This window comes from Pseudonaja textilis, chromosome 14 (assembly GCF_049901715.1).
Source record: "Pseudonaja textilis isolate UNSWEBS1 chromosome 14, rPseTex1.2, whole genome shotgun sequence".
Lineage (NCBI taxonomy): Eukaryota > Metazoa > Chordata > Lepidosauria > Squamata > Elapidae > Pseudonaja > Pseudonaja textilis.
In genome coordinates, this window is record NC_142003.1 from 4,453,148 (window position 1) to 4,480,696 (window position 27,549).

Sequence of the window (27,549 nt, forward strand, 5' to 3'; positions counted from 1 at the left end):
AAAACAGTCTGCATAAGAAGCACACCCAGGAATACTAGCTCCAGTCTTTAATGTAAAGTTACGTGATCAGAATTTTGCAATAGGCCAATCTGGTAAACTAACCAGGAATGGCATGTGGGAATCACCTCAGGAGACAGGAGAAAGAGCCATAGATAAGACAATGGTCAGATAAGAGACGACTTAGCCCAGGGAAGGTATTAGGATGTAGTAAACATCTCAAAAGAAACCCTCCCTAATTTCTTGGATGTAAAGGTGGAGAGTGGAGAAGATATATTTTCAGACTTGCAAGAATCTGTTCCTGTAACCTTACAATAAAATTAGAGTTGGTACTTATGGGTGGACTTCTTGCCTGGAGGACTACCTCACGTGGCTGACAAAGAGTGTATGTAGATGTATCGATGAACTCACAACCCACCTGGGTCAGCAAAGAAATAGACGGCTTTCCTTTTCAGTTTTCAATTTTTATTTATGCCTGGGAAGTCTATAGAGCAGTTGGCTGAAAGTGTCTTAGGGTGTATTTTGCAACATTAAAATGTGACTCTGGATTGATTCAAGGCACGTTGGATGCCTACAAAACTGGATCTAAGAATGAAACTTCTTATTGGCATAAGGACAAGATGGATCTTACAGTTTTCATCCCCCCAAAGAAAGAAAGATTGCAAATCCATGACTTGTGTGACAGTGTTACAAGTTCTTTGATTTTCAAAATACATCCACCCAAAGCTGGTAAACAGTCTATCACACAAGTCCACATTTCAGGATAGTAAATGCTGGTCCCTTTGCCATTTGTTTTTTTTTAAAAAAAAAAATCTTTTTTTTTCAAGTGTATCTTGCCTGCCAAAATACTCCAGCTGCAAGGAACACTTTAAAAACAACTTCACTTGAACCAGGGAAGTTGTGCTAAGCTACAAAGTCAAACCTGAGCAACAATTGGCTAAATGCCACCCACGTTCATAAACGCCCGCCAAGTTATCTTGGAGAATATCCGGCTGATGAATGATCCCTTCCTTTTCCAGAACATTATGCCAACAAGCTCTTTGTAACAGAAGGGTGAGGGAGAGTTTGGGGGTAAAACAGAGGCTTTACAAGATCCCAAGTCCAAGTTAGAAAAATTCCACTTAAAAATCCAAGAAGCCTTTTATTGGTGGTGACACAACAACTCTGTGAAGTGATGGTTCTTTTTTTTCCTTGCTTTGAATCTTTAAATTCATTCTCAAAGAAGTTATTTTGGAGGCAGTTTCCTCATAGCAGTGCTCCAAATCTTGTTCTTGGCTACCGTTTGGCTAACAAGTTTCTGAATATTATTATTGTGTTTTCGTCCACTTCTAGGTGGCCAAAGTGGAATATGTTAGAAGAAAACCCAAATTAAAGGAAGTTCTGGTGAAGTTAGAAGAGCACATGGAATGCACTTGTACAATGTCAAATTCCAATCCAGATTTTCGAGAAGAAGAAACAGGTAGGTTGGAGTAGATCAAGAGACTGAAGTTGACGGGTGTTGGATGTGACAGGGTTTTCTGACGTTCTCTAGGAGTCTCGAGCATTAAGCATCTGGAAACGAGAAACATGCTTGTGATAACCACAGCAATGGAAAATAGTTCATGTTGCTTAAATCTACACGTTATGAATCTTAGCATAGGGGGATACGTCTTTTTCAAGACTAAGAAGTCTTGTGCTTAATTCTGGGCCTTTTGAGAAGGATTTTGACAAACTAGAATGGCACCCAAAAGATGGATAGGGATGGGGAAATTAAACTTTTCAAGGAAAGGCAAAGGAATTGGGGCATGAGAATGTAGAATTTGGGTTTGGTGTTCTCTTAGGGGTATCCCAAAGGTTTGAAGGATGGGGAGGAGCTGGTATTTAATAATGTTTATATATTGATTGATATTAAAAGTGGGTTGGTGGGTTGTCTTTCTCCTGCACTTTCTTTTTATGGTTCTGTTACGATTACTGATATTATTATTTTTCATGTGCCTTATACATTTTATAACGTTTTGGGCAGCTTTCAAGGTTTCTGATGAAGCACTAAAACTGACTCCCAATCTTTTGTTTCGAGAGTACAATCAAACCCAGCTGAGATATGTCAGATAAAATAACTTTAAATCCATTTATTTGCATGTCAGGAGGATTAAAATTAACCCCTGGGATTATCTGATATTAACTGCAGATAACCACGGGTGCCTATTTCATCCCATGTTTAGGATTATACACCATGAATGGTGGATATATCTTCCCTAAAGCTTGTAAGTCTTGTGTTCAATTCTGGACCCTTTGAGAAGAGCTTAAGATAGAATTGAACGGACACCAACAAGATGGATATGGATGGGGAAACGAAACTTTTCAAGGAACGATGAAGGAATTGGCATGAGGAGATAAGAGTTAGGATTTGACGTCCTCTCAATGGTGTCCATAGAAGAAGTCCATGATTTGTTTGCCGTGGTCCTCAAAGAAGAACATGGAATACAGGCACTAAGAATCCCCCAAATTCGATCTGGATGTTAGGAAAATCCTTCTAGAACAGACCAACAATGAACAATGTAGAGAGGTGATATTCTCTCCTTCATTAGATACGTTAATTTGAATTTCTACAGTAAGGAAGCAAGTAGCTAAGGACCTCATTAGCTCTTTCTAACTCTGATTTTGATCAGCGTGTTATTCTGTAAAAAATGATTTGTTCCAATGGTTCTTCTCTGAGAAGAGATTATTTTATTCCTTTGCTTCCATAAATGCATGGCCTTTGTGGCTTATTTGTTTAATATACCAATGCTGCCATTATGTCAACAGGCAGACGTAGGAAAAAAGGTAAAAAACGACGGAAATGGTTAAAACCCTCCTTAAAATGGAGCCCATGACCAGGTACGATCCATATACAGAAACTGCCTTTAAGATCACAACCAATAGAAAAACAAACAAAATTGGGCTATTATTCTTACCTTATTTGATAATTATTTAAGATTCTGGGCGTTGGCTGTTGCCGGAAAGCAATCAAATGTGATTGGCTAAGCTCAATCTTTTCTCCTTGAAGCTACATCTGCAGATGTTCCATTCTGAGGTGGCTATCCTTGATGCTTTAAAAATGATTGATCTGGAGGCTAATCAATGCTGATATGTAATTATTGTTGATTTGGAAGGATCAGTTGGTTCTTGAGAACTCTACGGATGGATGTCAAATTTTTCTTTTGTTGGAGATATTTTGCAGTGGCTAGATTGCTAGCCTGTGGGTTTCTGCATGTTTTTTTAAGTAATTCTTTTTAACCAAAAGAAAGCTAGGTAGGAAACTGACATGCCACAGAATAAATCCACCGTCTTGGGAAGATGTAGTCATTTGTAAAAATGGGTCCATCAAGGCTCCATCCCTAATTCGAAAAATGAAGATGCTAAGTGAGTGTTACTCAGTGAAGGCCCATTTCCCTAAAATATGGGCCTAATTAAACGGGAGTTGTTGAATGTTCTCTTAGGAGGGGTTGCTAGGTAACCTTCTGATTTGGGAGCATTTTGGCCTTCATGATGGGAAGTCCATGAGATGCCCTCAACATTTCAAATCCATCTCCCTGGCCCAGCAGTGGGACCGTACCTGTTCCACTACCGGGTCGGTGATCATCTGCACAGCTTTCCCCACACCAGCTGAGACCTGCAGCGCCAATCATCTGAGAGGATAAAGGAGAGAAAAGCACAGAGGCAGGTGGGCGGGCCGATCATGCGCTTTTCTCTTCTTTCTCCTATCAGCTGATCGTCAGAGGCTTTTTTTTAAACTATCGGTTTGGCTGGACTACCGGTTCAGGCGAACCAAGCCAAACCGGTAGCATACCCCTCCACTGTCCTGATCCCGCACTTTCTCTGCCTCATCATCTGGACTTCCAACCTTATGATGGCCTTCAGATTTCAGTTCTCAAGTCAGGTGAATGAAGCTGCCAGCTTTATGAGCAACTTATATTTGGAGCATGGAAAGGAGGGGAAACAGGCCCAGAACTGATGGATAGGAATCTCTTTTTTTCCTAGAGATTTGAAACCCAATTGGATATAGAAGGTGGTCTTTGGTATATGTCCTTGAAGGCCCCAGCATTGAACTTGGGACCTCGTTAAGCTTTCCTTGGGAAGGAGGAAGGGGAAGACAAAAACCGTTTGCCTGATTTGAGCTCCCCCAGAAGCATCTATTTTGGAGACCAAGAAATTAATTCCAGTAGAACCACCACTTTGGAGTTTGTATTTTTGGAGGAAGTATAGTTTGTGGAACCAATTCTGTTTTGTTGGTTATAAAATTTATTTTATTTTATTTATTTATTTGAAGCTGATGGTCTTTAGCTTGATTTATGATCTCCAGCAAATAATGATTTGATCCAACAATTCTTTAATTACGGATCTTTCTTTCTTTCTTTCTTTCTTTCTTTCTTTCTTTCTTTCTTTCTTTCTTTCTTTCTTTCTTTCTTTCTTTCTCTTTCTCTCTCTCTCTCTCTCTCTTTCTCTCTTTCTTTCTTTCTTTTTCTTTTACAGATGTCAGGTGAAAATAAGCTAGAAAAGATTTCTTTCCGGGACTCGAATGTACAGGATCTGTTACATTCCTGAACCTACGCTGTATGGTGCTTTCTGGATAAATACTTCACTCATCTTCCTATCTGGGGGAAAACTGGTTGAGAGAGAGAGAGAAAGAGAGAGAGAGAGAGAGAGAGAGAGAGAGAGAGAGAGAGAGAGAGAGAGGGGGGAGGGAGGGAGAGAGAAACACACAATGACACACACAGACATACACACTCACTTCACCAGAACACAAGAGACAAATGTATAGTTGTTTAATTATGACATCGCAGGAAGTACTGTAGCAGTCTGCAAAATAATACGACGTTTCCCTATCCATGAAATCGAGAAACAGTGACGTGAATGGAATGAGAAGAAGATGAGGATGAACAATGAACACTACGTGGACAGCAGACTTCCTAAAAAAACTGTCAATGGTGCTTTTATTTTATTCCCCTCTTGTCCGTTTTATTTTTCTCGAGAAATGTGCCCGAGGCCAAGATGCTGACGGACAGATTCAAATGGAGTTTGGAGACACGCACACACACATACACACAAACAACAACGGCACAATGATGACAACCACCAAGGAAATGTATCAAATGCCAGGGCAGAATCTAGAGTGGGTTTTTTTTAATTTTATTTTAATTTTAATTTTTTTTGGCTTGGTGATTTAAAAGTCTATTAAAAAAATCCATCTGGGGCGCCTTAAGTGTTCGTTTTATTTGGGGTTGTGTTTTTTTTTTTTACACCATCAAGTTATTGAGCTTTTCTTTTTATTCTTTTGCCTAGCATTTTATTATCTCTCTCTTTTTTTTTTGTTTTGGACTACATTTACCAATAATCCGATATAAGAGACTGGTGTAGCGGCAATGAAATGGGATCATGCAAGACTTTGGCGTTTTTATTTCTCCTAGCAGGGGGTGCAGACTAATGAAATGTATTAAAATAAAAATGGTATACCTATGCATAATTTTCTAAATGTTTCTTGGTTTGTCTACCCTTTTTTCCTTTCTCCCCTGGCCTCTTCCTTTTTCACAATATATTATTTAAAGCAAGTATTTGGGTTTCTTCCCCACCTCTCCTTTGCCCTTCAGAGAGTTGCTGAAGCAAGATGGCGGACAGGCTTCATTGGATGATGTCATGGTTGCCATCTTTTCTTGGAGAGTATAGCCAAGAAATGATGGACAAACTGTTGGGAAGTTTCCTAACAGTTAGAACAATTAACCAGTGGAACGGCTTCCCTCTAGAAGATGTAAATGCTCCAACACTGGAGTTTTTTAAGAAGAGATTGGACAACCATTTGTTTGGAATGGTGTAGGGTTTCCTGTTTGGGCAGGGTGTTGGAGTAGAAGACCTCCAAGATCTGTTATATTCTGTTAACTGGAAGGTATTGGTTTGTGATCACTTACTATAAATCATATTTACTTAAATTTCATGGCTCAAAAGCAGAGCCCAATCATGAGAAAACTTCAAGATGATTGGACGAAGAATGCTAATTCTTACCCTCTAGAGAATGCAAAGTTGTGTCTTCAAATGAATGTTTAATTCTCAATGGGGTTCAGAGGTTCCATAAATTCCTTGGTTTTCTTGAAGATGCAGAGTTGGAGAATAATTTTTAAGAATGTTGACAAAAGGCTTGGTGTGGGTAAGCGAGCACTAGGTTAAATGCAAGTAAAACCAAACCAAACCTTTGTGGGAAAACCAACTCATTTTGCTGATTTCATCTGTTCAGTGGTGTGAGATGTACAAAATTCTTCTTGTTACTCCTACTGTATTGATATCGCTGTGGCCTGGAACACCTTGCTGGAAAACATAAAATTCTTTATTTTTGGTATTAAACAAAGAGAAAAAAAATGCTTTATGTGTATTCAAAAAAATTAGTGTTTTCTTTTTTGGGGGGTATGTGTGTTAAATGTGATGTTTGTATTTTTTAATCTAAAATGAATGGTTTTCTATACCCAAGAAATCCTGCTTTGTTTTTTTGAGCCAGAATATTAAAAAAAAACAACAACCCGAAAGAGATTGGGATATGCATTTTATGGACATATTTTTCTAGCAGAGATAGCTTATCTCATTTAAAGTATATTTATTTTATTAGGAAAAAGAGAAAGATGTAAGTATGGTGTCCTATATTTCCAAAGGAGGAGAAATGGGTTGGTTGTATGTGAGAATATGTCAGCCAATGGTGGTGGATCTTCCACGACCTGCTTTCCACCATCACTGGTTGAGATCCTTCCATCAAGGACAGAAATGGGATCGAGTCTTAGTCCAGTTCAATGGGCCTTGAGTTCCTTTCTCGTTGATTTTGGCTCAGATAGCTGAAGGTCAACTTTCCTCTGAAAATATAGGACTCAATAATATATTGATAGCCCAGCTAGCCAGCTTGTTTTTAATTTGTCAGATGACCTTCCTTGACTTGGGTTACTGTGTATGGCACTGTGAAGAAGAAACCTCTAGGGGGGTTCTTCTGTTAGACCCTTTCAGCTAAAATAGCTTCAGGGTTTGATCAGGTTGGGCAAAAGGGTTGTGGTGGTAGAAAGGGAAGGAGAAAGAGAGGTTTTTTGACCAGGAATTCATGACAGAACAAGACCTCTGCAAAGAACCTGTCTCCTGGTAGCTACCATCATGGTTGTGCAGGTGACAGAAGAAGTCCATAGTCCATGAGATCGTGTTTCTGGGAGTTAACCATAGGGGACATTGGCTGAATCCAGGATGCAGAAATAATAAAAGTGTTTAATTGAAGACTTCCTGTGCTGTACAGTGAAGGTTAACATCCTATCTCATCCTATCTTATAATCCTCAGATTTCTTGGCTTAACTTCCCTGTGTCCTTTTTTGTACTGGAGAAGGCCGAGAAATAAGCAGAACCAGTGCAGGATGGTGCTTAATGGAGTTTGACTTGGTCTTGGGAATCTGGAACAAAGTCCTTGGCCATCCAGGAAGCTCACAGTGTGGCTAGGACCTTATCTTTCTTTCTCTCTCAATCCAGTCTACCTCGTGGGGATAAAACAAAAGGAGATGTCCCTTTAGACTCTTCTTGAGGAAAGTCAATGAATAAAGCTGAATTAAACATGGAGAGTTGAGATGCCTAGAATAGTCAGGGAAACCTCAAACCTTCCCATTATTGCAAAGTGGGCCATGGAGAACTCAAATATGGAATTTATAGACGGGAGTTGTGTTTTTCTCTTCCTCTCCTGCTCCCGATAACTTTATTATCATTGTGTTGGTTGTATGAAATCTTACCAAAACAGTTCCAAAGAAACCAGTCCCAACATCTATGTCTGAACAGGTTTCTGTTTCCAATTTGTGCTTTCGGATGTGGATGTGTTTTTATGTGTCCAATGTTAAACGAACTCCGTGTCCTTCCATGGACGGCAATATGACTGACGTTACCTTGATTTTATTCTTGATCAACATTGGATTTGGTTGCCGGTTTAAATTATTATTATTTGCCTCTCTTGGTGTTAAAATCGATCAAACAAACTTGGGTGCTCACACGTTTATTAAAGTAATTGGAACGAAAAGGAAGTTTTCCTTTGGATGATTGCTTGGATTTCAAAGTCCCATTCATTCAAAATCTGGATGTATTGAGAAAGGAAAATACCTTACTAAAAATATCTGTGGGTGTTTTCCTATAAGTGTAACTCTCAGTGTTCTGTATGTGCTATGTGAACAAGGAAAAACTGTATAAAAATGAATTTATATATTTATGGTTGAAATGGTGATGTTGCTTTGAACTTGATTTCGCTCCCCTCGAAAAACATAACAAAACAAAACCTTCCACACACTCATTAAAAAAATAATAATACAGGAGGCCAAAGGTTTAGAAAAATATCAATTTATCTCAAGTGAAATTTAAAATCAAATCAAGGTTGCTCATAATTTTATAGTCCATTAATTCTGGTTAGAGGGAGAAGAAAGGAAAGAAGAGGCGAAGGAAGGGAGGGAGGAAATTGGGAACGAAGAAAGGAAATGGGGACGGAAGGAAGGGGAGAAGGAAGGGGAGAAGGGAGGGAAGGAGAAAAGGAAGGGTTAGAAAAGGAAGGAAGGAAGGAAGAAAGGAAGGAAGGAAGAAAAGGATCCTGTATTCTCCCATTAGAGACAATCCCTGGGAACACCAGAGATTCATTCAAAACACTCTAATTATGCAAAAGCAATGGGAAACTCTGGTTACATCCATATAAGATCTTTTCACTGCCCCTTCAGATCAATTCCAAATTTGGCTGGGTAATTCTGGGGGTTGAAGTCCACCCATCTTCAATTTCTATGGGGAGTCTCCATTATCCAGGTCAAGATTGTCCCAACGGTGCTTTTCCGAAAGGAAACTGGACTTCCTTGGGGTTGTTTTTTTTTCCTTTGAAAACCAAGTTCTGAAGAAGCTTCTTGGATGAGAAGCAAAACGTTTCCAATGAGTTAAAAAAAACCCCGCAGGCTCTGGTTCTAGGTGAGGCTACAGCCATACCGACACCTTTGGCTGCCCCTTACCTCCTCCAAGCAAAACCAGGGTAGCTTTTTAGCTGAAGAACCCAACTCAAAACACGGAATGAAATGAAACCAATACCCTCTTTCACTCAATGAGATTTCCCTCGATAAAATAAACCTTTTGTGATCAGTCCTTTTGCCCAATTAGCCCGGAGACCAATCTGGCATCTTGCTTTCTTTGGTTTCCTGGGTTGGAATGAAAATCTATACTTGTACATCTGGCATGGCTTGTGTGAAATAAGAATTCAGTTCCCAGGAGCCTGGCTGGGCCAGGCCCGGAGGTTTCATATTACGATGCTAACTTCTAACAATTTTTGGCCAGCTCTGCTGTTTCTTGATAATTTCACGCAATGCTCAGGGGATTGAGGGGATTCGTGCATTCGGCGATAGAGAGGTTCTCACAGTCAGGCTATCCTTCATGACTCTTTTTTGCCCCCCCTCCCTCTCAACCCACCCCCCAAAATTGGGATGGGCAATCGACCTCCTGCAGGCTTTCTCATTGGGATGCTGCTGTGAAGAAAGGACATGTTCTAAAATCTGTTTGTTGGTTTTTCTAATTGGCATTTGTGGACATCCCAGAAATATGCAACTTCTCGTATGGACACCCAAGGCAAAGCCTGAGAGGCCCTGGGTCCAAATGTCCTCAGACTTGGGGATACCCATCATCCTAGGCCATTGATGACTGTTGATGGGACATCTGGACAGCGTGCAATGTTACCTTGGCAAAGTCTTAAAAACACCTTGGTGAAGGACACAGTGGTGTCCTTAGCTATATTTTTAAGGCAGTTCAAATTAATATAAAGGTTTATTGCAAGCTTAAGCTCTCTGCTTGGTCTTGGGAATCTGGAACCAAGTCCTTACCCAACCATGAAGCTCACAGCCTGGCTCCAACCCCATCTTTCTTTCTGTCTCAGTCCAGTGTACCTTGTGGGAATAAAATTAAATATGAACTACTAGCAGTCAAAGCAAATTGGCGGTAGATAAAAGTCAAAGAAGGGATGGTTGTCCTATCTGCAAAGCAGCAGAAGGCAGGACAAGAAGCAATGGATGAAAACTAATCAAGGAAAGAAGCAAGTAAGACTTGACGCTAATGACCCTTGGGCTCAGCCTGGTCATTTCCTATTTCTTCCTTGGAGAGCACTGTCCTATTCAGATAGTCCTGCTGATTTAAAAAAAAAATGCATGCAGGGGTACCTGGATTTGTGTGGATTTAATAAGTATCAAGTTGGCATCTACAGTTGTAAACACAATAGTTCTCAAGTTACAATTTACAATGTTTAGCAACCATTCAAAGTTACAATGGCACCGGAAAAGGTGACTTACAACCTATCCTCATATTTATACAGCTATTGCATCCTCACCAAGGTCACATGATCAAAATCCAGGTGCTTGCAACCAAGGTGTATTTACGATGGTTGCAGTGTCCCACAGCTAGTGGAAAGAACCTTGTCAGCTGGAATTTCTACTATCAAAATAGACGTATTTCCACGTTACAGATGCATTATTTTACCATTATATCTTGCAATGCTCATTCACTCTTCCCCTGGCTTTAAATATAAAACAGTAATATAATGAAGGTTTAGCTGCTGCCTAATTCATATATAGCTGGACTTTATGCAACTATAGGCAAAAACAATAATACTAGAATTATAATCTCTAGGACTTCCAATAACTGATACCTCACATCCTCTGTTGAGTTATTTTGTCCCAGTTCCTCACTCAGGGCAGTTTTTAGAAAGTTGAATGAACTTTCCAAATGATTAAGCTGGCTGCCAGTAAAAGAAATTACATTCTTTTGCAAATATGGACAGCGTGAGATGGAATGGGGAAAAAAACAGACTTGCTTTATCAGAACTTGCAGCTGTCTTCAGGTAATTAGATTTTCATGGTTTCAGTGTTGAATATGTTCCATCAGGATTCTACGGTTTTGTTCTCTGGTGTCTGTGAAAATAGGCTTTGTACACAAGTGTCTGTGTTTCTAACATGTCTTTCCTTATATATGGATTATCTGTCTGTCTGTCTGTCTATCTATCTATCTATCTATCTATCTATCTATCTATCTATCTATCTATCTATCTATCTATCTATCATCTATGAAAATGTATATGGCTTTATTTATTTATCTCAGTGACTTTGGGTGGTTTACAAGAATAAAAACACAATATAAATTCAATAAAACAGCATTAACCCTCACCACGTTGGCAACGACAATCAAACAGTCAATTGACAGGCTCCATCTCATTGTCGTTAGTTGTGAAGTTGTGTCTGACCCATCACAACTCCATGGACAACGTTCCTCCAGGCCTTCCTGTCCTCTACCATCCACTGGAGTCCCTTTAAGCTCACGCCGACTGCTTCAGCGACTCCATCCAGCCCCCTCCTTCTCTGCTGTCTCCTCCTCCTCCTCCTCCTCCTCCTCCTCCTCCTCCTCCTCCTCCTCCTCCTCCTGTCCTCAGTCGTTCCTAGCATTAGGCTCTTCTTCAGTAAAGAGAAGTTTTCATGAGGTGGCCAAAGTCCTTGAGTTTCATCTTCAGAATCTGTCCTTCTAAAGAGCAGCCAGGGTTGTTCTCCTCTAGGACTGACTGGTTGGATGGCCTTGCAGTCCAAGGGACTCACCTGGATTAGCAATGGAAATTTTGATCCCAGCTGCAGTGATACATCAAGGACCGCCTGCACCACATTTTCACCCACAAAGCCTATTTAACTTTCAAGTTTACGGTCAAGATTTGGCTTCCTTGTTCTATCTCTGAAATAGCTTCTGCAGGAATCTGTTTTATCCCTCTCCCATCTGTTCCATCTTGCAGCTTAACTACTCATTTGAGTAAATGGGGATGGTTTCCATGACTGTCCAAACACTCATATTTTGGGTTGTGTGTGTGTGTGCTGCTGCTGCTGTTAACAGCAGGATTTGCAGCCTGTCTAAAGGAAAATATTGCAAACAGGCAAGACATACATGGAGTAGAGCCACGATATTGCAGCCTGCAGAAAACCCACGAAAACAGAGGACAAAAATCGGAAGACTTTATTATTATTATTATTATTATTTAAATTAATTTTGAAAAGCACAGAGTTGCCCTGGTGGCGAGAGGCAGCTCTTTCATTGAATTCCCAAGCAAAATTTCCTCTCCTCTGGAGTTGCCCCGCATGTAAAGGGTTTCCCACGCCTGCGATTAATTTTGGACAGCGAAGAATAGTATAGCCTATTATTAGAATCCTAGCTATAATTGAAAGGGTGGAGTTAAACTTGGACGGTGGCTGCCTTTGCAGAAAGTTCCATCTGAGGTTGTAGAAAAATGGTAGTTTTCATGGAGACACCCAGCTAACTCAGATTAAGCGATTTGTAAGCTGGAATCTTTACAAGACCTTAATGTGATGGGACCGAGATATGAGGCTAGAAGCTGCTGAAAATAGCATTCACCTATTAGAAATACATCATTGTTGGCTTCTCAGTTCTACTGTTCTCCCCCTTGACAATAGAGGAAGACCATTGGATGACAAATCAAAACCTCTTCTATATTCAGGACACTGTAGGCCAATGTTTTCAGCCTTGGCCATGTGCAGGGATGTGGACTTCAACTGTCCAAATCCTTATCAATGGACACGGTGGCTGTAGAATTCTGTGGGTTGAAGTCCACAAAACTTCAACATGGTCAAGCTTGGAAAACCTTGCTCTATGCTCAAATGGAGCCCTGTTATTGGTTGAATACCCCATGGTAGATCAGTGATGTTGACTCTCAAGTAACCTGTCTCCAAATTTTTCTTCCAGTAAAAGGTCTGGGGAACAAAGACCAATCAGCAGAGATTTGAGTAATCTCTGCTGACCCAATGGCTCCAACCCAACATCTGATTGGCCTGTCTTAATAGTAAAATATCCATTGGCTTCTTGTGATTGTCCCGTCTTGACAACACAATATCCATTGGCTTCTTGGGATTGTCCTGTCTTGACAACACAATATCCATTGGCTTCTTGGGATTGTCCTGTCTTGACAACACAATATCCATTGGCTTCTTGTGATTGGCCTGTCTTAATAGCAAAATATCCATTGGCTTCTTGTGATTGTCCTGTCTTGACAACACAATATCCATTGGCTTCTTGTGATTGTCCCATCTTGACAACACAATATCCATTGGCTTCTTGTGATTGTCCTGTCTTGACAACACAATATCCATTGGCTTCTTGTGATTGTCCTGTCTTGACAACACAATATCCATTGGCTTCTTGTGATTGTCCTGTCTTGACAATACAATATCCATTGGCTTCTTGTGATTGTCCTGTCTTGACAATACAATATCCATTGGTTTCTTGCAAGTTTCTCCAAACTTGAGAGCAGGAGAAGTCTTAATGGACAACTTCTGAAGGCAAACTGTTCCACGATTAATTGCTCAAATTGTCAGGAAATTTCTTCATAGTTGCTTCTCTTCATGATTAGCTTTCATTTCCTGACCGTAAGAACAATTGGTCAGTGGAATGGCTTATCTCTAGAAGTTGTGGGTGCTCCAATCTCCATCTCTATTCTGGAGGTTTTCAAGGAAAAAAGAATTGGACCAGACAATCACTTGTCTGAAATGGTGTAGGGTCTCCTGCAGCAAGTTGAATTAGAAGATCTCCACAGCTGCTCCCTTCCAGCTCTGATATTCTGTCATTCTTTGCTTCTTCCCCAGCTGGTAGTGAGATGATAAATCTGCAGAGATGGAAAAGCAGGACTTCTTTGTAGAATCATGGGCCTTTTCCCCATTTATTTGTTTTGCTCCAGCGGGTCAGCCTTGGCAAGGCGCTGCAGCAAAGACGTAAATGGAAGAGTCTTTGTGGTTCCTTAGCAACAGGTTGCCACTCTTTGAACAACTTGTTTAAATACACAGAGGGCCGGTCGCCTTTCAAGTATCAATGGCAGCAATTTCTTCATCTAAGTTGGCTTTTCATGCTCTCCCCGCTTCCTAGCTCTTTTCTTAGCGGACTGAAGGCTAAAACATACAAAGAACGGTTGCTGGAATTGGGTCTGACTAGTTTAATGAAAAGAAGGTCTACGGGTGACATGATAGCAGGGTACCAATATTTCAAGGGAGAGGGAGTCAAGCTGTTCTCCAAAGCACCAAAAGGTAGGAGAAGAAGCAATGGGTGGAAGCTAATCAAGGAGAGAAGCAACCGGGAATTAAAGAGAAATGTCCCAACAGTGAGGACAATTAACCAGTTGGAGCAAGTTGCCTCCAGAAGTTGTGAATGTTCCAACATTGGAGGTTTTTAAGAAGAAATTGGACAACCATTTCTCTGGAATGGTATAAGATCTCCTGCCTGAGCAGGGGGTTGGACTAGAAGACCTCCAAGGTCCCTCCCAGCTTCTATTCTATTCTATTCTATTCTATTCTATTCTATTCTATTCTATTCTATTCTATTCTATTCTATTCTATTCTGTTCTGTTCTGTTCTGTTCTATTCTGTTCTATTCTGTTCTATTCTTGTTCTATTCTATTCTATTCTATTCTATTCTTGTTCTTGTTCTGTTCTTGTTTTGTTCTTGTTCTATTCCTATTCTATTCTACTCTACTCTACTCTACTCTACTCTACTCTACTCTACTCTACTCTACTCTACTCTACTCTACTCTACTCTACTCTATTCCATTCCATTCCATTCTATTCCATTCCATTCCAAGTTCTAAAAATTCTAATCTCATCTTAAAACCCTCCAGTGATAAGAGCACCTGCAACTTATGAAGGCAAAGTCTTTCCACTGGTTAGGATGGTTTGGGCCAGAGGTGGTATTCAGCAGGTTCTGGACCAGTTCTGGAGAAGCGGTAGTGGAAATTTTGAGTCGTTCAGAATCCCACCTCTGACTGGCCCCTCCCCCACCTATTCTCTGCCTCCCGAGTCCCAAGCTGATTGGCTGGGTCTTCTTTTGCTGCCCTGCAGAGGAGAACAGAGCTGGAAAGCAGGTTAGTTGGGTTGGGGAGAGAACGGAGATTTAATGGTATCCTTCCCCTTCCACGCCCATCAAGCTACACCCACAGAACCGGTAGTAAATTTTTTTTGAATCCCGCCACTGGTTTGGGCAGGTTGTTTCTTCATAGACTTTCCTAGGACATAGCCCGTTCATTGTGTGTGTGTGTGTTTGTGTGTGATCCTTGGAAAGTCAGGAGACGCCATGGACTTACAAGCAAGCTCTCTGCCTTTAGGATCTAGCAAAAAATCCTTTCCTCCAGGGTGGAAGAGAAAACAAAAGACATTCCACTCAGTGCAGACAGGCTGTTATTTCCGATAATCTATCTCATTATGGTTGCCTGGAGGCAAGAATTTTGCAGTGTTTATGTTTTGTTTTGGAAAATAAAGAGTTTTATGATCTTCACCCAGCTCGTAATGCTCTCCTTATTACTCCGCAGCCCTTGATGATAATTTGCAACTCACACACCCATCCAGGCTTATCTTTCTGCCGATGTCAGCATTTCATTCCTTCAGGGCCACACCCTGTCCATCCCTGGCCCTTAGTTCTTCTCGGCATATTTCTTCCAGACCTGAAGATAGAGAGTCTTTTTTGTCCCCCACTTCCTTTGAATTATATCAGCACAACTAACATTCCCATGGCAACCTGTTTTTGTTTTTCTAAGGGATTTTTGCATATTGGGGGATTATGATTTGGAAGGGAGGGAGGGAGGGAGAGGGGGAGGAATGTAGGAAAGAAAAGAGGAAGGGGATGGAAATGAGAGAGAAAGGAAAGAAGGGAGAAAAGAAGTAAAGAAGGAAGGAAGGAGACAAGTGGAGGAAAATGAGGGGATAGAAGAAGGAAGGGAGGGAGGGAAGGAAGGAGGAAGACCCGGAGGCAGAGAAGGAGGGAGGGAAGAAAACAGGAAAGAAAAGAAGAAAATGGAAATGAGGGAGGGAGAAAAAAAGGGAGGAAGGGAGGAAGGAAGGAGACAAGTGGAGAGAAATGGAAGGGGATAGGAAATGAATGAATGAATGAGATGAAATGAGAGAGGGAAGGAAGGAAGGAAGAAAAGGTGATGAGAGAGGGAAGAAGGAAGGGAGGGAGGGAGGAAGGAAGGAAAGGAGATGAAATGAGAGAAGGAAGGAAAGAAGGAAAGGAGATGAGAGAGGGAAGAAGGGAGGGAGGGAGGAAGGAAGGAAAGGAGATGAAATGAGAGAGGGAAGGAAGGAAGGAAAGGAGATGAGAGAGGGAAGAAGGGAGGGAGGGAGGAAGGAAGGAAAGGAGATGAAATGAGAGAGGGAAGGAAGGAAGGAAGGAAGGAAGGAAGGAAGAGAAAGGAGATGAGAGAGGGAAGGAGGAAGGGGGGAAGGAAGGAAGGGAGATGAAATGAGAGAAGGAGGAAGGAAGGAAGGCAAGGAAAGAAGGAAATGTAAGAATAAAGCTAATCCAACCATCAATCTAGCTGGCGTCTCTGGAAATAAATCAGCCCAAATAAATCTACTCATTGATTGGACAGACACGCTGTCGTTGTCCCCTTGTGCCCACATCCCGAAATTGTGTTTGTCGTGTGCTTGATTAGCAGCCAAGCCACTTGAGTGAAGAGGCACATTGTTTACCGAACAGCCACTATTGAGTTTTGCATGATCTGCTCCCTTGGATGTCAGAGTCCTTCACTTCAACTGTCGCTGCCTGAAAAGCCACTTGGCTGCTTGGGTACCTGTCTTGAGTGCTGTCACGTTGAAGGGCCCTGTGACTTCCGAGCCTGTGTGTGTGTGTGTGTGTGTGTGTGTCCACGTATGCATGCAAGAGAGAGAATTTTGTGGAAAGCAACCAAACTCCAGGCAACTCACCTGATTTTCAGGGTATCAAAACCTCTCAGTGTTTCGGCAGCACGAACAACATGCTGAACTTCGTGTTCTCTTGAGAACATTATTATTATATTACAGCACAGTCTTGGAGCTACTGAGTTAACCAGCCTAGAAAGAAGGAGAAATTTTCTGACGGTGAGAACAATCAACGGGTGGAAAAGCTCGTCTTCAGAAGTTGTGGGAGCTTCTTCACAACTGGAAGCTGTCAGGAAGAGAATGGAGTAACAGACTAAGAGTTGGAAGGGACCTTGTAGGTCGGTGGTCGCCAACCACTGTTGGGCTGGGGACCACTGGTGGTCCGTGAGAAAATGTTGGTGGTCCACAGAGAAATGTCACTCCTAAAGTAATTAATCCAGGCTGTGTGGGAACACAAGGCTGTGCTGCCCACATGGCCCGTCGCTTGCATTGCAAACAACACGAGGTAGTGAGGGGAGGGGGAAAAGGGCGGAGGGGGGGACTTGCTCCACGTGCCCCATGTGCCTGGCCTGGCCACCAGGCTGCTTCTTTCCGCTTCTTTATTCTTTGCTTTTGGCTGCGCGCAAGGAAAGCAGCAAAAGTCTTTCTTTCTCTCCCCCAAACTCTGCCAGAAATGAGTCTTTGGGACCCTGCAGGGCCTCCTGCTCCAAGAGGCTGCGCCGGCAAAGACTCATTTCTGGTGGAGTTTGGGGGAGAGAAAGAAAGACTTCTGCAGCTCCTGCTGCTTTCCTTGCATGAAGCCAAAAGTCTCTCCTCTCTCTCTCTCTCTCTGAGAACGGAGCTGGAGACAGTATCCTGCAATCCCAAATAACGAATGATCGATTGGTAGGAAAATGGGGTGGGGAATTTTCCTGCAGACTTTTGGGGGGATTTTCCCAGGGTCTCTGATCCGCCGGATTTAAAGTTATGAGTTTGGTGATCCCTGAGGTCCAAAAGGTTGGCGACCCCAGTTGTAGATCATCTAGTCCAGGGTGACCAACTTTTCAGACCTCAAGGGCCACTAAATCCATCATTTTAAATCCTGTGGACCACTAATATGATCTGCCTAATGCCCGGCTGGGTGGGCGTGGCTTGGTGGACATGTGACTGGGTGGGCATGGCCAACCTGATATCACTCCCATCAAGGGGCATCTCACTGGCTTTTACTCACCCCTCCCCTCCCAGCCACTCCTCCCCACCTGGTCTCCTTAGGGCCCCAATAGGAAGCTGTAGTTGGAGCTTGGCAGCCACTATGAGAACGAGTTTGCCAAACAGCTGGCTCAGTTCAAATTGGATCTGGCCGAGAAGGAGGCTCAGCAGAAGCACCTCACTGAGGACTACAAGCATAGGCTTTCCAAGCAGAGGGAAGACCTGCAGGAGTGCAGAGCCAGGTAACAGCACCTGGAGGCTCAGCAGGCCGAGATAGTCAGCCACTTCCAGGCCTTGATGCAGTCCCACTGGAACGAGGCCCTCCACCTCTTCGCCATCAGTGAATTCGCCGTTAGTGCCATATAACAAATACACTATAAATAAAAATAAAATTAAAAAAGGGGGTGGGGAGGACATGGTGGCTCAGGGGCTAAGACACTCAGCTTGTTGATCAGAAAAGTTGGCAGTTCGACGGTTCGAGTCCCTAGCGCCGCATAATGGAGGGAGCTCCCGTTACTGTCCCAGCTGCTGCCCAACCTAGCAGTTCGAAAACATGTAAAAATGCAAGTGGAAAAATAGGGGGCACTTTGGTGGGAAAGGAACAGTTTTCCGTGCGCCTTCGGCATTCAGTCATGCCGGCCACATGACCATGGAGATGTCTCCGGACAGCGCTGGCTCTTCGGTTTTGTCATGGAGATGAGCGCCAACTCCTACATCCGGGAACGACTAGCATGGATGCGCAAGGGGAACCTTTACCTTCAACCTTAAAAAAATGCAAATATTTTTTCTGTGGACCCCCCAAATTTTCTCACGGACCACCAGTGCTCCGTGGATCACCAGTTGGTGACCACTGATCTAGTCCAGCCTCTCCCGCCCCATGTCCAAGCAGGAGACAATACGCTATTTCTGACAGATCTCCAGTTCTCCTCTTGAAAGCTTCCAGGAATGAACTACTGAAGGAAAGCTGTTTTCCATCGGTTGATTGTTCTTCTAAAGCAGCGTCTAAATTCTCGAGTAGTCACATCAAAATGAATACTACACAGTTTTCAGTCACTGGCTAAGAACACACAAAGCAACACTTTTTCCCCCAAATTAATGCATGCAAAGAGGACTTTCCCCCCCTCCAGGATGGACAAATTAAAATAATCAAAATCCCAGACTGAACTTTTTTTTAAAGGTTACTGTAGGGAATTTACAGATTTTTCCAAAATGCCAAAGCAAACACTGCGATATCAAAGGTTATGTTCGGGGAGAGGGAAATGGAGATTTCTCTGAGGAGCAGCTAATAGCATATTTCATATTTCTTATTGCTATTTGAGGGAGGGCTGGAAGACTGCGGAGTGGGAGGACGTGCCCGTAAACTTTTCAATTTTTTTTTTATTATTATCAAAAAACAGTTTAAGGATTGCAGTGGGCTGGTCCTGGTTTAGCCTGTGTGGTCTGGTGTAGAACATTACATCACTGCACTGTATATGTGAGGCAGTTGCCAAACACCCAAATTTTGATTGTGGGGATGCTACGATTATGGCAAGAGGAAGAATACAGTAGAATAATAGGGCTGGAAATCTGAATCTCTGGGCATATTTTCCTTTAAAAAAAGAAAGAAAGATAATATGTTTCTGTAGAGCAATATGTTTTTTTTTTTTTTTACAAACATAATTGTCTCTGATTCCTGCTTGGGCCGGGGGTTGGACTAGATGACCCACAAGGTCCCTTCCAACTCTGTTTTTCCGTTCTGTTCTGACCTTGAAGGTCCACCCCACTGCCTAAGGAAGGGTCCTTATATCAATCTGGACAAATGGTTGTGCACAAAGAAACAGCCGTGCTGGATCATAGACTTAAGTCTATGCTAGCAATATTTTGCTTCCCAACTGCCCAGGCAAGTCCTTGACTTATGGTTGTACAACTGGGACCAGAATTTTCTGGGGAAGGCAATTGCAAAACGAGTAATTCCTGGTTGTTATTGTTAAGTCACGTTTCTCAGTGCTCTTGCAACTTCAAATGGTTGTGGAATGAATGGCTATGGGCCAAGGACTGTATTTCGCAATGTTATCTCCTTACTCTTCTTGGTCTCATTTGAACAGAATAGAATTGGAAGGGACCTTGTAGGTCATCTACTCCAACCCCCCTGCCCAAGTAGGAGACCCTACACCATTTCTGACAGATGGCAGTCCAATCTCTTCTTGAAAGCCTCCAGTGATGGCGCTCCCGCAACTTCCGAGGGCAACTTCTGTTCCATGGGTTGATTGTCCTCACTGTCCGAAAGTTTCTCCTTATTTCCAGGTTGAATCTCTCCTTGTTCAGTTTCCACCCATTATTCCTTGTCTGGCTTTCGGGTGCTTTGAAGAATAGCTTGACTACTTCCTCCTCTCTGGGGCAGCCCCTCAAATACTGGGAGACTGCTGTCATCTCTCCCCTGGTCTTTCTCTTCCCTAGACTAGACCAACCCAGTTCCTGCAACCGTTCTTCGTACGTTTTAGCCTCCAGTCCCCTAATTATCCTGGTTGCTCTTCTCTACACTCTTTCTAGAATGTCAACATCTTTTTCTACAGTGTGATGACCAAAACTGGATGCAGGACTCTAGGTGGGATTCTCAGGTGCTTCTCCTGAAGGACTCTTCTTTAGAAGCTTATCGATTTACTCTTATACATGGATTTAACAACACTGAGGAGGACACAAGGTTCTTCAAGAGAGGCAACCTACTGGAGCAATCTTCTGTTTCCAACTTCATTGAATCCAAGGGAGCCCACCTGCCTGGAAAGGCTTTCTGAATCATCAGACAGATGTAAACATGACTGTCGGGATAACCATGAGTGAAGAACCCTCAAGTACTGGAACACTGCTATCTCCCCCTGCCTTTTAAAGAGGCTTCTGGCTAATTCGGGCATGCTTTCAAACCTATCGGTGTGTCCAAAAGAGAGCCACTCCAACCCTCTCAGGCCAAGGAAGGCTTTAAAAGAAGACAGATAGCTTAAAAAAAAAACTGGCTGCAAGTGGACAGAAACAGCACAGGACACGAGTGCTCTTGACACGGCGTGTGGATTTATTTCCACCCAGCTCTTTGTCGAGAGAACGGAAAAAAAAACCCAGCGGGGAAGAATCTCAGGCCAGTAGACATTCTCCTTCCAAAACTCATTTCTCACGAAGCGAAAAAGCAACTGACATTTGAAAAGGGTAACCGGCCAATGATGTCTCTGGCCTCTTTGGAGAGGATGGGGGCGGGGTGTCTTTCAACATCAGCTCTGATGAATTTTGGCTATTAAGAGAAAAGGTCAGCGGCTTCTGTCGGTAAACATGGTTGTTTTGAAAAGCATGGCAGAGCTCTCCAGATACCTGCTGAGAAGAATTGCACCACGCCTCTTGTGGTTCAGGCTCTCTTTTCGGCCTGGTTTGTGATTGGAGCAGGGGGTTCACAGGGGTTCGGGCCCTAGAGCCCCCTAGCTAAGATTCTGTGCAGTTCAAAGAACCCCCCCCCCCGAATCCCACTCCTGGCTGTCCCCGCCCACTTCACCCCGCCCCTCCCAGGAGTCCCCACGTGGCCCGTTTTGGATGCAGGTAAGGGCAGGGTGTGCACGGAGGCTCGGGGAGGGAGAAAAATGGGCCTCCCAGAAGTTCGAAAAGGCCAGAAATGGGCCTGTTTCTGGCTTCCAGAAAGCCTCCGGAGCCCGGGGAGGCCGCTTTCGCTCTCCTCAAGGCTCAAGAAAAGCCTCAGGAGCCTGGGAAGGGTAAAAACACCCCCACCCTGCCGTAGTACAGGAGACTGACTAGGCCACGCCCACCAATGCCACGCCCACCCAGCAACCGGGCAGAGAACCCGTTGCTACAATTTTAGAAGGCCACCCCTGGATTAGACGCCATCTTTTTGGGCTCCTCATTCCCCCAGAATATGCCATAGCATCACTCGGACGAATGAATGAGTTGGGTGTTGCCATTTTAAGTTTCCATCGGGTCTTGGATCATCCATAACGCATTGGGGGGTAGTTGGGCATTAAAGAGGTCTCTTTAAGGGACTCCAGGGGTTATTTACGAGACCCACCCCTTTGGGAAAGCTGTCCTCAACGGCATCTCTCTGCTCCCAAGATCGTAGAAACCATGGTCTACAAGTTCTGTAGGTCTAGAGCTAAGTCCTTGACTTAGGACCATGATCATTGTGCCCAACATTTCCATTGGTAAGCAAGACAGTCGCTTAAATGAGCCTTGTCTCATTTTACAACCTTTCTTGTCACCCTTGTTAAGTGAATAACTTCAAATGGTCACTGCACAAACCTTGGCAACTTGAAGCCTTGTGGACTTCAACTCCCAGAAGTCCACAAGGCTTCAAGTTGCCAAGGTTGGACATCCCTATCTTTAAGATGCCTTCTGCAGTCAAGCAGCTCCTTTTTCCAGAATTCCACTTTATTTGCACACTATTTTCCCTCAACGGCAAGCATGCCAGCTTTCTCTCCAACCCTGGAAGAAAATAAAAGTGAGACAAAAATAACATCCCATTTTTCGACCACATTACCATATAAGGCCTTTGAAGGGTTTTAAAGATTTCTTTCAGGTCCCCCCCAGTTCAAATGAGATGACTTAAGGAGCCACATCCTCCCACATTGATAAATAGACCACGGTGGTCAGTCCGTCTCTGTGAACATAAATAATAAGCCTGGTTATTATTGATAAACATGTTATCCTTAAAAAACTTCAGCTGGAAGAGAGTAAAAGACACTGCAGATATTTCAAAAACTGTAAAAGGACAGTCAAAACATAAGAAGCGGTTGTAGACTTTCTACGAGTTAATTACAATAACAGATTGTAAACAGAGAAGTTTAACTTCACAGATTAACCTGTAAATGATTTTTTCATAGATAGATAGAGATAGAGATAGAGATAGAGATAGAGATAGAGATAGAGACAGAGATAGATGATACACATAGACATAGATGATAGATAGATACCGCTAGATGATCTATCTGTCTGTCTGTCTGTCTCTATCTATCTATCTATCTATCTATCTATCTATCTATCTATCTATCTATCTATCTATCTATCTATCTATCTATCTATCTATCTATCTATCTATCTATCTATCTATCTTCTATCTATCTATCTATCTATCTATCTATCTATCTATCTATCTTCTATCTGTCTATCTATCTATCTATCTATCTATCTATCTATCTATCTATCTATCTATAATGTATGGTAGGTCAGATTGGGTTGCAAATAGAGGTGAAAGTTTATAAATCTTGGACCTGTTTGGCAAGGTGGAAAGTTATTCTTGCTGCAATATATTTGACGGAATACAGCTGGGAGGGCAGGTAATGTGTGTGTTTTTTTAATCCTCTGGCTGAGTTTTCCCCACCCTCCAGATAAATCTGACTATCTACAATGTGCATCAAAAATTGTGAGAATTACTGGGTGAGCTGCAGAATGCTGCTTAATGGAAGAAGCCAATTACATCTTCGAATAGGGACATATTTTTGGTGCACAGGCCTACATAGGGATGGATGAATTAACCTCCCTTCTACAGACAGCTGGGACTCTTTTTCTTACTTACCTATAAAAGGATGGAAAGAGACCCTGGAGGTCCTTCCTCGTCCAACTCCCTGCTTGAGCAGGAAATCCTATACCATTTGAGACAAAATGGCCATCTAGTTTCTTTGTAAGAGATCTGCAGTGTTGGAGCACGCACAATTCCTGAAGGCAAGCTGTTCCATTAGTTGTTCTCACTATCAGGCAGTTCCTCCTTAGCGCTAGGTTGCTTCTGTACATTGAGTAGTTTCCATCCACTGCTTCTTGCCCTGTCTTCTAGTGCTTTGGAGAATAGAATAGCAGAGTTGGGAGGGACTTTGGAGGTCCTCTAGTCCAACATCCTTCTGGAGGGAAGCCATTTCATTGGTTGATTGCTCTCACCATTAGGAAATATCTCCTTATTTGTAGGTTGCTTCTCTCGTTGATTAGTTTCTATCCATTGCTTCTTGCCAGTCTTCAGGTGCTTTGAGGAATAGCTTAACTCCCTCTTCTTTGGAGCAGCCCCTGAGATATTGGAATGTTATTGCTATAATGTCACCCCCTGGTCCTTCTCTTCCTTAGACTAGACCAGGAGTAGTAGACCAACCAGGATGATTAGGGGACTGGAGGCTAAAACATACAAGGAACGGTTGCAGGAACTGGGCCTGGCTAGTCTAAGGGAAGAGAAGGACCAGGGGAGGCATGAGAGCAGCCTTCCAATATTTGAGGGGCTGCCCCAGGGAGGAGGAAGGGGTCAAGCTATCTCTAAAGCGCCTGTGGGCCAGACAAGGAAGAATGGATGGAAACTGATCAAGGAGAGATTCAACCTGGAAATAAGGAGAAACTTTCTGATAGGGAGAACAATCAACCCATGGAACAGAAGTTGCCCTCAGAAGTTGTGGGAGCACCATCACTTGAGACTTTCAAGAAGAGATTGGACTGCCATTTGTCAGAAATGGTGTAGGGTCTCCCATTTGGGCGGGGAGTTGGTCTAGATGACCTACAAGGTCCCTTCCAACTCTGATTATCTGTATCTGTAACTTGGCTCTTTTATCACTTATGGACTTCAACTCCCAGATTTCCTGAGTGAGCCATAAAAGGGTCCCCATCCCTGGCCTACTGGTTTTTCCAATTGTGGGGGAAATCAATTTTTGACTCGAATGGGACTGTTTAATATACAAATACAAATTTAATATACAAATATCTCAAGGGTTGCCACAAAGAAGAGGGCGTCAAGCTAAATATGTCCTACATTTGTATATGAAACAGTCCCATTCAAGTCAAAAACTGATTTCCCCCACAACTGAAAAACCAGTAGACCAGGGATGGGGACCCTTTTATGGCTCACTCAGGAATTCTGGGAGTTGAAGTCCATAAGTGATAAAAGAGCTGAGTTTCTCTACCCCTGGACTAGACATACCAAATTCCTGCCGCTATTTCTCCTTAGTTCCAGGTTGCTTTTCTCCTTGATTATTTTCCACCCATTGCTTCTTCTCAGGTGCCTTGGAGAATAGCTTGACTCCCTCTTCTTTGGGGCAGCCCCTGAGATATTGGAAGACTGCTATCATGTCCCCGCCAGTCCTTCCTTTCATTAAACTAGACATGCCCAATTTTTGCAACCCCGTTCTTCCTATGTTTTAGCCTCCAGTCTCCTAATCATCTTGGTTGCTCTTCTCTGCACTCTTTCTAATATCTCCTGGTGGCAGGAAAGAGACTTGCTTTACCTAGAAATAAAGCAAATTGAATCAAGATGACTGACTTTTAAATTAACCTCAGTGGCATTTCTCCCATAAATGCAATCTCTGCAGGACACCAGAGAGGCTAATGTAAAGGGAACTGGGCTCTCCTCCCCTCCTGCTATATTAGTTATAACAAGTGGTGCCTTCTTCCCGGTTCTTTTTCCTTTTTTTTTTCCCTTGGAGGACAAAATGAGATGTCCATCACCATGAAATTGCTACCTGCAGATATAATATATATATATATTTTGCAGCACCAGAAAATAACAGACAGATGCAATCCATTTTCACACTATTCAATGTTAGCACACATCGCTTGTGGCTGGGCAAACTTCGACGATCCTAATGCAGTTTGGAAAAAAAAGAAAAACCCAGGCAGCTTAAAAAAAAAAATCCATTTTCCATGGGCTCCGAGCACATTCACATATGCGGCCCAAATTGAGACGCAACTATCTCCTGGCTGCCAGAAAATGTAGCTGAAGAAAAAGCTATTAAGTAAAATGTCAGCCTGGGAGCACAAGAAAGTTATTTTTCTCGCTCTTTCCATTCTACTCCCCTCCTTTTTTTTTTTGATTAATCTGAAAGAAAAAAATAAATATAATTATCAATTTCAGGCCTTAGCAGAATGGGACGGAGCATTTCCCAATTATAACACAGTCCAATTTGCTTGTCTGAGTTTTAGGTTTACACCTGGAGTCCGTGAGAACATTTATTTAGTTATTTACATCCGGCCTTTCTTAATTTTACAAATAACTCAAGGTGATGAACACAGCCAACACACTTCTTCCTTCTCTTTTCCCCAAAACAACCATCCCATGAGGTGGATTGGGCTGAGAGAGAGTGACTGGTACAAGGTCATCCAGATGGCTTTGATGGTTAAGGAGGGACTAGAACTCACGGACTCCTATTGATTGGCTCAAAGTCACCCAGCTGGCTTTCATGCCTAAGGTGGGACTAGAACTCACCATCTCCTGGTGATTGGCCCAAAGTCAGCCAGCCGCAGAGGTGGTGTTCATCAGGTTCTGACCAGTTCTGGAGAACCGGCAGCGGAAATTTTGAGTCGTTCGGAGAACCAGCAAATCCCACCTCTGACTGGCCCTGCCAACCCCATCTCTTCTCCGCCTCCCATTGAGTCCCAGCTGATCGGCTGGGTCTTCTTTGGTTGCCTTGCACAGGAGAATGGAGCTGGAAAGAAGGTGAGTGGGGTGGAGAAGGAATGGGGATTTTACAGTACACATTAAAAAGAATTGAGCCATGTTCAACATGAATGAAAAGGTGGGCAGGAGGACTTTTGGGGTATGAATGATAAAAAAAATCAATCAATAAAAATGGTGGCCATTTCTTTTATTTTTTAAAAAAAACACATGTGGGGCATTGTGTGTTTTTGGGGTCTACTTGATCTTTCTTGGCGCTGAATTTGCCTAAAATTCTCAGGGCGGTCCTCTTCTCAAACCCTTTCTATTAAGCAAATAATTATTCTTCTTCTTCTTCTTCTTCTTCTTCTTCTTCTTCTTCTTCTTCTTCTTCTTCTTCTTCTTCTTCTTCTTCTTCTTCTTCTTCTTCTTCTTCTTCTTCTTCTTCTCCTCCTTCTCCTCCTCCTCCTCCTCCTCCTCCTCCTCCTCCTCCTCCTCCTCCTCCTCCTCCTCCTCCTCCTCCTCCTCCTCCTGGCTTTCTCCTCCTGTAAATAATTCCTCAGCAAAAAGCCTTGTGTGTTCTTTCTTTCTTTCTTTCTTTCTTTCTTTCTTTCTTTCTTTCTTTCTTTCTTTCTTTCTTTCTTTCTTTCTTTCTTTCTTTCTTTCTTTCTTTCTTTCTTTCTTTCTTTCTTTCTTGTTTTTCAAACTCTTTGCTGGGTTAGAGTGTTGTTTTGTTGCTGGAGGAGGAGAAGGAATGCTTGCCCAGAGATGCCTCCGCTCCCTTTACTCAAAAAAAACCCTGCCTTGCTCCAAAACTAAATGGAGGCCTCTTTGGGTCTTTCTTCTCTATAAATTGCCTTCCCTGCCCTCACTTTAGCCTCACAAAACAAACATTAGTTCCTATCGCCTAGTCAGGATGAGAACGCTGAAGGAGAAGGAACTCAAACACTCATTTCTCTTGCTAAACCAACAATGTAAAAACCTTTAATCTTTTCTGTTGATGAGAGGAAAGAATTGGGGGGGTGTTTATCCCTCGCTTTCTTTCGTTTTTTGCTTGCCAATGTTAAGTAGCAGGTTGCTTGGACGGCTCCCACCGGCCGTTTCCAGCTCCGGCTCCTTCAAACATCACTTCGCCATTAGCCTTGCGTTAGTAGTAAACATTTCCTTATTTTTCCTGGCACATCAGAAAAAAAGCCCACCCAAGTTTAGCTGAGAGTCAGAGCCGGTTCTGCGGTAGCGTCTTCTGATCCTGCAGAGGAAAACAGAGACCGAGGTTAGGATGAGGTTGGCTTCTGCTGGTCTTCTGGGCTT

At 42.8% G+C, this 27,549-nt stretch overlaps 1 protein-coding gene across 2 annotated transcripts in view; it reads left to right on the top strand.

Annotated features, from left to right (window-relative positions):
* The window catches only part of PDGFA (platelet derived growth factor subunit A), a 52,543-nt gene extending 44,325 nt beyond the window's left edge, over window positions 1–8,218 (top strand). Inside the window, exons 5-7 of one of the 2 annotated variants that reach the window (XM_087942045.1) lie at window positions 1,330–1,456; window positions 2,782–2,853; window positions 4,489–8,218. In XM_087942045.1, the coding sequence (XP_087798171.1) occupies window positions 1,330–1,456; window positions 2,782–2,849 (195 nt within the window). In that variant the 3' untranslated portion in view covers window positions 2,850–2,853; window positions 4,489–8,218. The remainder of the gene's footprint in view (window positions 1–1,329; window positions 1,457–2,781; window positions 2,854–4,488) is intronic. The other variant, XM_087942044.1, reaches the window with a different exon arrangement.
* Window positions 8,219–27,549: the final 19,331 nt, after the last annotated feature.